Genomic DNA, 9,938 nt, shown 5'->3' with positions numbered 1-9,938 from the left:
TTTATTAGAGACGGGGTTTCACCATGTTGGCCAGGCTGGTCTCAAACTCCTGACCTCAGGTTATCCGCCCACCTTGGCCTCCCAAAGTGCTGGGATTATACGAATGAGCCATCATGCCCGGTCTATTTCTTTTTGTTGTTTTTTTTTGAGAAGCAGTCTCACTGTGTCACCCAGGTTGGAGGGCAGCAGCATAATCTCGGCTCACTGAAACCTCTGCCTCCCGGGTTCAAGTGATTCTCATATCTCAGTAGTTGGGATTACAGACACCCACCACCACGCCTGGCTAATTTTTGTATTTTCAGTAGAGACAGGATTTCACCATGTTGGCCAGGCTGGTCTTGAACCCAGGTGATCTGCCCACCTTGGCCTCCCAAAGTGCTGGGATTACAGGTGCGTGCCACCACGCCTGGCCCCCAGCAGTATTTCTTATAAGCCTCTAGTGTGTACTGGGCCCTCCTGGGACAATCTTCTTATTCCCAGCAACAGCTCACACTCATGCACACTTCTGAGCCTTTTTCTAGGTTGGACACCTGGCCTGGAAGGTCTTCCCGCCACTCGCCACCCCACCTCACCCCCACCAGCCTATGAGCTTCCTCATCTGGAAAGCCTGCCCTGCTTTGAAGCCAAGAACACTGTGGAAGGAGTTTCTCCCGGTCCTAAGGATGGGTCTGAGAAAGGAGGTGCCTAGGAGAGGTCCCCATGGACAGGAGGCATGCAGCACCCCAGACTCAGCTGGGCTCCCGCTAACCATTTCAGAAATACAGATTTTTAGAAAATGTTTGTTTTTCCTCTTAACTATAAAAGTGACACATGCTTGTGGTTTAAAAAAAAAAAAAAAAAAAAAGGCCAGGTGCGGTGGTTCACGCCTGTAATCCCAGCACTTTGGGAGGCCGAGGTGGGTGGATCACGAGGTCAGGAGATCGAGACCATCCTGATCAACATGGTGAAACCCCGTCTCTACTAAAAATACAAAAAATTAGCCGGACATCGTGGCGGGTGCCTGTAGTCCCAGCTACTCAGGAGGCCAAGGCAAGGAGAATCGCTTGAACCCAGGAGGTAGAGGTTGCAGTGAGCCGAGATGGCATCACTACACTCCAGCCTGGTGACAGAGCGAGGCTCCATCTCAAAAAATAATAATTAAAAACAAAAGGTGAGGCCGGCTCAGTGGCTCACATTTGTAATCCCGGCACTTTGGGAGACCAAGGTGGGTAGATCACCTGAGGTCAGGAGTTTGAGACCAGCCTGGCCAACATGGTGAAACCCCATCTCTACTAAAAATACAAAAATTGAGCTGGGTGTGGTGAGATGCACCTGCAATCCCAGCTACTCGAGAGGCTGAGGCGGGAGAATTGCTTAAACCTAGGAGGTGGAGGTTGCAGTGAACTGAGATCGCACCATTGCACTCCAGCCTGGGCAACAGAGCAAAAACTCCATCTCAAAAACAAACAAAAACGTTGAAACAGAACAAAAACCCTCTGCTGTCATCTCGCAGAGGTCATCCCTGAGTCTGGGTGGCAGTCCCTCCCTGTGCGGCAGAGGAGAGTGCCTGTGGTTGAGGCTGGGGACTCTGCAACTGGGGGTACCAGTATTAAATCAACACCTGCTGATCCCATGAGCCTTTGACAGGTTTCCTGGCTTTTGATGGGGTGGGGGGCACTGTAAAGTGGCGAGTATAACAGGACCTCCCCGCAGCAAATGAAAATCTGGCATGTGCACATACAGTGCTCGGCACAGGGCTCACATGAGAAACCCGTTTTCTGGGCGGTGGCTGTTGTTCTTGGTAAATCTTAGATCCTCCCATAGCAGCTAGAAAAGTCCTGGGCAGTCTGAGATCCATAAAGCCTGCCCGACTGCACAGGTAATACTCAAAGTGACAGTAACAAAATGCAGCCAAGTCCTGTGTTTGGCGCCGTCCTCAAGGTCTGTGTGCTAGGTGTGCCGGGGTCCTGGTCCGGAGAGTGCCCTCTGCTCCCTGCCCCTCACCCGCCCCTCTGCCCCAAGCCTGTCCCTCGGAGGCTTCCCCGACCCTGAGCAGGCCCATGGCAGGCACTGCAGGCAGTGTCCTCCCCAAGTGCTGCGAGAGGCGTTTTCTCTGTAACCTTCCCAAGCTCCCGGCGGTTCTAAGACTTCTCCTGGCAGGGACTGCAGAGGCTCAGCCTGGAGCTTGGGCAGGCTGACTCCCTTGTCCTCCTTCTGGCTCTGTAGGATGCAGCTCCTCTCCAAGGCCAGGGCAGGATGCCCAGGGCCAGGCGACTGCAGCATTCCTGTCCTCATCCTTCAAGGCCACCCCGAGGACTGAGCTCCCTGTTCAGCTCGTCTGAGTCCCTTCCCCGTCGGCAATCAAGGGTCTTGGGTCTGAATCTTTCTTAAGATTCTGATAAGAATCGTAGTCACTATTTCTAAAAAATGCTCACATAGACACAACACACAATTTTGCATAAAACTTTACCAGCTACTTCTCCCACCAGGTTGGTCATGAATCTGCCAGGTAAAGAATTGCCACATTTCAGCAGCTACTGTTATTTGCAAAAAGCAAACTGCAAAACAGAATGTACAATGTTAAGTTTTTAAAAATATAAGTTTTGCCGGGTGCGGTGGCTCACACATGTAATCCCAGCACTTTGGGAGGCAGAGGCGGGCGGATCACAAGGTCAGAAGATCGAGACCACGGTGAAACCCCGTCTCTACTAAAAATACAAAAAATTAGCCTGGCGCAGTGGCTCAAGCCTGTAATCCCAGCACTTTGGGAGGCCGAGGTGGGCGGATCATGAGGTCAAGAGATCGAGACCATCCTGGCTAACACAGTGAAACCCCGTCTCTACTAAAACTACAAAAAAAATTAGCCGGGCGTGGTGGCGGGCGCCTGTAGTCCCAGCTACTCAGGAGGCTGAGGCAGGAGAATGGTGTGAACCCAGGAGGCAGAGCTTGCAGTGAGTCGAGATCGTGCCACTGCACTCCAGCCTGGGGGACAGAGCGAGACTCCGTCTCAAAAATAAATAAATAAATAAAAATAAAAATATAAGTTTTAACATATACTTATAAATTCAGAAAAATCTGAAAAAATCTGTGTAAGTGGCTTTAGTGCTTATCTCTAGACAGTGGCTTTCAAGAGCTTTCATTGTATGCCTCAGGCATTTCTGTATATGAATTTTTTTATTTTTGAGACAAGGTCTTGCTCTGTCACTCAGGCTGGAGCACAGTGGTGTGATCACAGCTCACTGCAGCCTCACCCTTCTGTGCTCAAGCAATCCTCCCACCTCAGCCTCCCAAGTAGCTAAGACTACAAGCACACAATGACACGCCAGCTAATTTTTTTCTTTTTGTAGAGATGGGGTCTCACTGTATTGCCCAGGCTAATCTGGAACTCCTAGGCTCAAGCAATCCTCCCACCTCGGCTTCCCAAAGTGCTGGGATTACAGGCATGAGCCACCGTACCCAGCCTTAATATAGTTTTTTTTTAACATGCATATTACTTTTAGGAATTTCTTTCCCATTTAAAATATAATCCTATAATGTTATCACCAACTATCTCAAATTCTCCAGGCCACTGATCCTTCTGTTGAGCAAATGGAGTTGACCACTGTCCCAGAATAGTAATGAGGACTCCAGCTTCTGAAGTCCAATCTACAATTGATCAATATGACATTTACATTTACCACTGGGTTCCTCTGGGAAAGGTATTAACCTATCTAGGCCTCCGATTAGCCTTCAACGTGGATTAGTTGTAGTTCCTAAACTTCAAAGGGTTTTTTACTTCAGTAAAAAGAAAAAAAAAAAAAAAGATCAATTTTATTTTTAAAATTTTTAAAGACTCGAGTGAGTCAGGCTCTCAGGGACCCCGCCTGAGTCCCCAGTGGAAATGGTTCGTCTTAGGGCTGCATCATTTGCCCCAGCCAACTTCTTCCCAACTGGAGGGTCTCAACGTGGGCCCCCAGAAGGTCCTGCAGGGCTGGGAGGCCAGAGGACAAATATGGCTAATGGAATCCAGCCTGGATTCTTACATCTGGCACCAGTTCAGCAAATGGGGATATAAAAAACCAGACATCACCTCATCGCTGTCTCATCAAAAAAGGAGACTTTCTCGCTGCACATTCCTGCAGAGGACAAATTCCTGCTTATGTATTACTTGGGAGGGAGCAAGAAGAGCAGAGTAGGGAATCTGAGGAGTTCCCCCTTCTTGGGAATGGGAGAGCAGCCCAGGTCATCACAGCAGCCCTGAGACTGGCCTCTTGGTAACCATGACAACCTCAGCTCCCAGGCACTGTGTGGGCATCTGACATGCAGAGACCCTCCTCTACTCCTTCCTACAACTCTGAAGAAGAACCTGGTTCTACGAGGTGAGGGGGCTTGTCTGAGGTCACTGAGCTGCGGCTGGGACTTGCCCATCTGCCCGTCTGACGAACTCCAGAGCCGATGCTCTCAGCTTCCCAGGAGCCAAGAGGCCTGTGGTCTAAGCGCAGCTCTTCTCAAACTGCATGTATGAGCTTGGGCAGGTCTGAGACCCCTCCTGAGTGCTTCAGTATCCCTCTCAGGATGTCCAGAGGAAAACTCCAGGCTGCCCCACCTCTTCCTCCAGGATAATCTGTTATCAGTTTACACTTTGGGACTTCCTGGAAAATTTAGAACACAGGGCCTGACGGTGTCAGAAAGATAACTAAAATGAACAAACACAACCCTCATAGTTGTGTAAGACCAGACAGTCTCTAAAAGCTACAATAGGCACAGAGGCTCACGCCTGTAATCTCAGCAGTTTGGGAGGCTGAGGCGGGTGGATCACGAGGTTAGGAGTTCAAGACCAGCCTGGCCAAGATAGTGAAACCCTGTCTCTACTAAAAATACAAAAATTAGCCGGGAGTGGTGGCGGGTGCCTGTAGTCCCAGCTACTCGGGAAACTGAGGCAAAGAACTGCTTGAACCCGGGAGGCGAAGGTTGCAGTGAGCCGAGATTGCACCAGTGCACTCCAGCCTGGGTGACAGCACGAGACTCTGTCTCACACACACACACACACGCACAAAAGCTACAATAGGAAGGTACCCACAGTTCCAGATCCCCAGTGTGCTCTCTCTAGAAACTGACGGCCCCACTGGATTCCCTGGCCCTGCCTGCTCAGCCCACCTGCCTCAGGGTCCTCATGGCTTCTCTTCCTCTGATCCCACCCTGAAAGACATGGGGTCCTCTCATGCCCCTCACCCTGTAAGTTTCTCAGGACTCCTCAGCAGGGCTCCCCAAGGACAATGTACACAGCAAAACTAGGCTAAGATGGTGGACTCAAGGGAGCAGAGCCTTTCTTTGGTGTTTCAGGAGAATCTATTAATCCAGATTTTTATGCTAAATTGCCCAGTCATTTCATGTTGACAACTATAACCCTCATGTGCCATATGATGTTTTTCTTTTTTTGAGACAGGGTCTTGCTCTGTTGCCCAGGCTGGAGTGCAGTGGTGTGATCATAGCTCACTGAAGCTTCAAATTCTGGGCTCAAACCATTCTCCATTTCAGCCTCCTAGCAGCTGGGATTACAGCTGGGTGCCACCATGACTGACTAATTTTTAAAAATTTTTTTGCAGAGACAAGGGTCTTGTTATATTGCCCAGGCTGGTCTCAAACTCCTGGCCTCAAGTGATCTTCCCGCCTTGGCCTCCCAAAGTGCTGGGATTTCAGGCATGAGCCACCACATCCTGCCTGCTGTATGATTTTACATCCATTTGCTGTCCCTCCTCTGCTCACCATCTGGAAAGGTGGGGGAACTAACCCCTGCAAACTACATTTCCCAAGCTCCTTTGCAAACTGGCATTGATTAAGTCCAGCCAATGGGAGGCACTGAAGGGAGACTGGCAGGTGGAAGAGGCCCGGGTTTTTCCAGCCTTTGGGCAGTGGCTGCGTCTTCTCCAAACTTCCAGTTTCCTCCAGACAGACCTCTGTGGTCCCAGGCCATGGGTTGGGTAACCGACCTCTGTCCAGCCTCCTGTTGGCTTTTCAAAATTTCCCCCACTGGACCCCCTAAAGTGGGTTTCTGACTGATAGGGCAACTAATTCAAATCCTCTTTTTTTTTTTTTCTTATATTTAAAATGGCTGTGTAAGGCTGGACATGGTGGCTCATGCCTGTAATCCCAGCACTTTGGGAGGACAATGCATGTGGATCACTTGAGGTCAGGAGTTCGAGATCAGCCTGGCCAACATGGCAAAACCTCGTCTCTACTAAAAATACAAAAATTAGCCCGGTGTGGTGGTGCATGCCTGTGATCCCAGCTACTAGGGAGGCTAAGGCAGGAGAATTACTTGAGCCCGGGAGGCAGAGGTTGCCATGAGCCGAGATCACGCCACTGCATGCCAGCCTGAGCTACAGAGCAAGACCCTATAAAAAAAAAAAAAAAAAAAAAAAAAAGTGTAAATGATGTACAGGCCAGAGGTATTAATTATATTCAAAATATCACACAATCATTACTACTATTTCCAAATCAAATCCCTTTAATGTTCTCTGTGGTTCTGCAGACCTATGGATACCTGCTTGCCACCTCTGATTTGCAGATGGCAAAGACTCCTAGCCAGGTGCAGTAGCTCACACCTGTAATCCCAGTAATCCTCACAGTTCGAGAGGCTGAAGCAGGAGGATCACTTGAGGCCAGAAGTTCAAGGCAAAGACCCTCTCATGCATTCTCTCCCCTGAGCATCCCAAATCCCATGAGGTTAATGGGGAGAGGGATGATCGCCCTAATTTCTCAGAGGAGGGAGTTGGGCTCAGGCACGCCCAGGGCTCCTATGTAAGAGGTGAACCCCAAAGGCCTGGTTCCCAGCCCTGTGCTCTGTCTGTGCCCCACCCAGCCTCCTGGTAGCCTCCTCCCCACCCTCCAAACCTGTGCACGTATTCACTGCTGCCCTGCCCTCCACCAAAGCTACCCTGGGGAACAGGGTGGAGGTGGGAGTCCTGGCTTCCTACTGGACATCACAAGACTGGACACCAATAAGAGTAACAACAACAGGGCCAAGTACAGTGGCTCACGCCTGTAATCCCCAGCACTTTGGGAGGCTAAGGTGGGCGGATCACCTGAGGTCAGGAGATCAAGACCATCCTGGCTAACACAGTGAAACACCATCTCTATGAAAAATACAACAAAATAGCTGGGCGTGGTGGCACATGCCTGTAATCCCAGCTACTCAGGAGGCTGAGGCAGGAGAATTGCTTAACCTGGGAGGCGGAACTTGCAGTGAGACAAGATCGTGCCATTGCACCTTAACCTGGGCAATGAGAGTGAAACTCCCTCTCAAGGAAAAAAAAAAAAGAGAGAGAGTAACAACAACAACAATCCCCCTAATATTTATGCACACAGGGGAAGGGACTAGGTCAGAGGCCCGAGCACAGTCTCCAAGGGTCTTGTGTCTGCTTTTCAGGGGTCACAGGGAAGTCTAGGGTGGTGGAAAAGCCCAGAGCCTTCCTAACTATAACACTCCAGTCACCGCTTCTCGAGGGGTTACTGCATTCCCCAAGCAATTCCAGGTACTGTCTCCTAATCTTCAGAGAAAAGAGGCTGCTCAGGGAGCTATTATGCCTGCTTGGTTCCCAGCAGGAAGGGGTGGAGCCAGCATCCCCGCCCTGCCCTGCTTTGATGTGCCCTGTGCGCCCCGCCTGCCCAGTGCCTCCTCACTCTGGCCCCTGCCTTTGCTGGGGTTGTTTTCCCACACTGGGCTCCTTCTGTGAGGAATAATAAAGCAAGTGTCAGACTGCGCTGAAGGGAGGCCCCCTCAGCCCAAAGCAGCCCTTCACCATTGTAGCCCTGCCGGGCTGTGGGCCTGAGCCCCAACCTCTGCTGCAGCCTGGGGAGCAGAGCCAGGCAGGCAGCTCTGCTGAGGAGGCACAGCAGCAGTGGGAGGGGACCTGGGACAGGGAGGGGACCCAGGATGGGGGGGATGGAGGCCTCTGGTGGCCCAATATCTTTGCCAGGACATGGTGGGCCCTGTCCCAAGTCTTGAGCAACCCCGGGTGAGATGGGCATCCCACAGGCCTGGGTTTAAAGCTGGTTCTGAGTAACACACAGCTGGGTTTATCTGGGAACACACACACTGCTGAGAAAGACACCTGAGGATCAGATCACCCCAGCTGCTTCCCTAGGAGGATTTGGGTGGCTGGGGACAGAAGAGAGGGGAGATTTTTCACTGTCTACCCTTTGCACCTTCAGACTTTTGAACCATTAATAAATAATTCAAAAAATTTAAGCCCTGGTTTGGTAAACCCTTTAGGATCTTGTTCTGAAATGGAGGCCATTCCAACAAATGCCAGCTCTGTCACCACTAGCTCTGTGAGTTGCGAAGATCATGTCACCTCTCTGTGCCTCAGTTTCCTCCTCTGTGAAACAGATACTAGAACTTGTCAACTATTCACAAGGTTATGAACGATCAAGATTTGGTCATCTGGCCAGGCATGGTGGCTCATACCTATAATCCTAGCACTTTGGGAGGCTGAGGCAGACAGATCACTTGAGGCCAGGAGTTTGAGACCAGCCTGGCCAACATGGCAAAACACTGTCTCTACTAAAAATATAAAAAATTAGCTGGGCATGCTGGCACACATCTATGATCCCAACTACTCAGGAGGCTGAGGTGGGGGGACTGCTACTCAGGAGGCAGAGGTTGCAGTGAGCCAAGATCATGCCACTCCAGCCTGGGCAACAGAGCAAGACTCTGTTTAAAAAAAAAAAAAAAAGAAAGAAAGAAAAAAGACCGGGCACTATGGCTCACACCTGTAATCCCAGCACTTTAGGAGGCTGAGGCGGGTGGATCACTTGAGGTCAGGAGTTTGAGACCAGCCTGACCAACATGGAAAAACCCCGTCTCTACTAAAAATACAAAATTAGCTGGTTGTGGTGGCACATGCCTGTAATCCCAGCTACTTGGGAGGCTGAGGTGGGAGAATCGCTTGAACCTGGGAGGTGGAGGTTGTGGTGAGCTGAGATCGTGCCATTGCGCTCCAGCCTGAGCAAGAAGAGCGAAACTCCGTCTCCAAAAAAAAAAAAATTTGGCCCTTCAAAATTCGCCAGTGCTCTCCTCTGTACCACAAATGGTGCCAGGCACAGTAGGTGTCAAGGTGAGGACAAGGGGCTCACAGTCTGGTAGAGGAGGTAAACGCATGAACAGATGCTTGCAACAACAGGGATGAGTGCCGGACAGGGGAAACTGAGAGAGGCCAGTGGAGGACCCTAACCCAGCCTGGGATAGGAAGGGCATCAAGGAAGGCTTCCTGGAGGAGGTGATGCCACAGCTGAGTCTTTTTTTTTTTTTTATTTTTCAAGACAGGGTTTCACTGTGGCTGCCCAGGCTGGAGTACACTGGTGCAATCTCGGCTCACTACAGCCTGACCTCCCAGGCTCAAGTGATCCTCCTGCCTCACCCTCCTGAGTAGCTGGGGCTATAGACGCTCACCACCACACCCGGCTAATTTTCGTATTTTTTGTAGAGACAGGGTTTCAATCATGTTGCCCGGGCTGGTCTTGAACCCCTGACCTCAAGTGATCCTCCCACCTCGGGCTCCTAAAATGCTGGGATTACAGATATGAGCCATTGCGCTCAGCCATACAGCTGAGTCTTGCAGGCTGACTATCAGTTTGTTGTTTAGTCAGAGGAGGAAGGGAGTCAGGAAACGGGGGTGCGGTGAGCAGCAAGAGTGAAGGCCAGAGCGGGGATGCAATGGTGTTTCCAGATGGAGCAGGAAGCAGGCTGGTGCTGAGGGCAGTGCGAAGCTGACGAAAGGCGTTTGCCGTGGACTTGACAGGATGGCCCGGCTTCAGACCCTGATTCTACCATTTATCAGCTGTGTGACCTTGAGCAAAAATGATGTGACTACTGCTTACCCTATAGGGTTGTCCTGAGGATAAAAGCAAGTTAATGCATGTAAGGTGCTTAGAACTGTCCTCTGCAGACTCAGGTGCAGAGTGGCCATCAGGAAGAT

At 50.7% G+C, this 9,938-nt stretch overlaps 1 protein-coding gene across 1 annotated transcript in view; it reads left to right on the top strand.

Annotated features, from left to right (window-relative positions):
* The window catches only part of LOC105550738, a 33,611-nt gene extending 31,290 nt beyond the window's left edge, over window positions 1-2,321 (top strand). Inside the window, 2 exon segments of the mRNA XM_011995739.1 lie at window positions 522-680; window positions 2,206-2,321. Of these exon segments, the coding sequence (XP_011851129.1) occupies window positions 522-680; window positions 2,206-2,321 (275 nt within the window).
* Window positions 2,322-9,938: the final 7,617 nt, after the last annotated feature.

The sequence above is a fragment of the Mandrillus leucophaeus genome, unplaced genomic scaffold, assembly GCF_000951045.1.
Source record: "Mandrillus leucophaeus isolate KB7577 unplaced genomic scaffold, Mleu.le_1.0 Scaffold496, whole genome shotgun sequence".
In the NCBI taxonomy this organism is placed as follows: domain Eukaryota; kingdom Metazoa; phylum Chordata; class Mammalia; order Primates; family Cercopithecidae; genus Mandrillus; species Mandrillus leucophaeus.
This window is presented reverse-complemented; position numbering and strand designations above follow the sequence as displayed.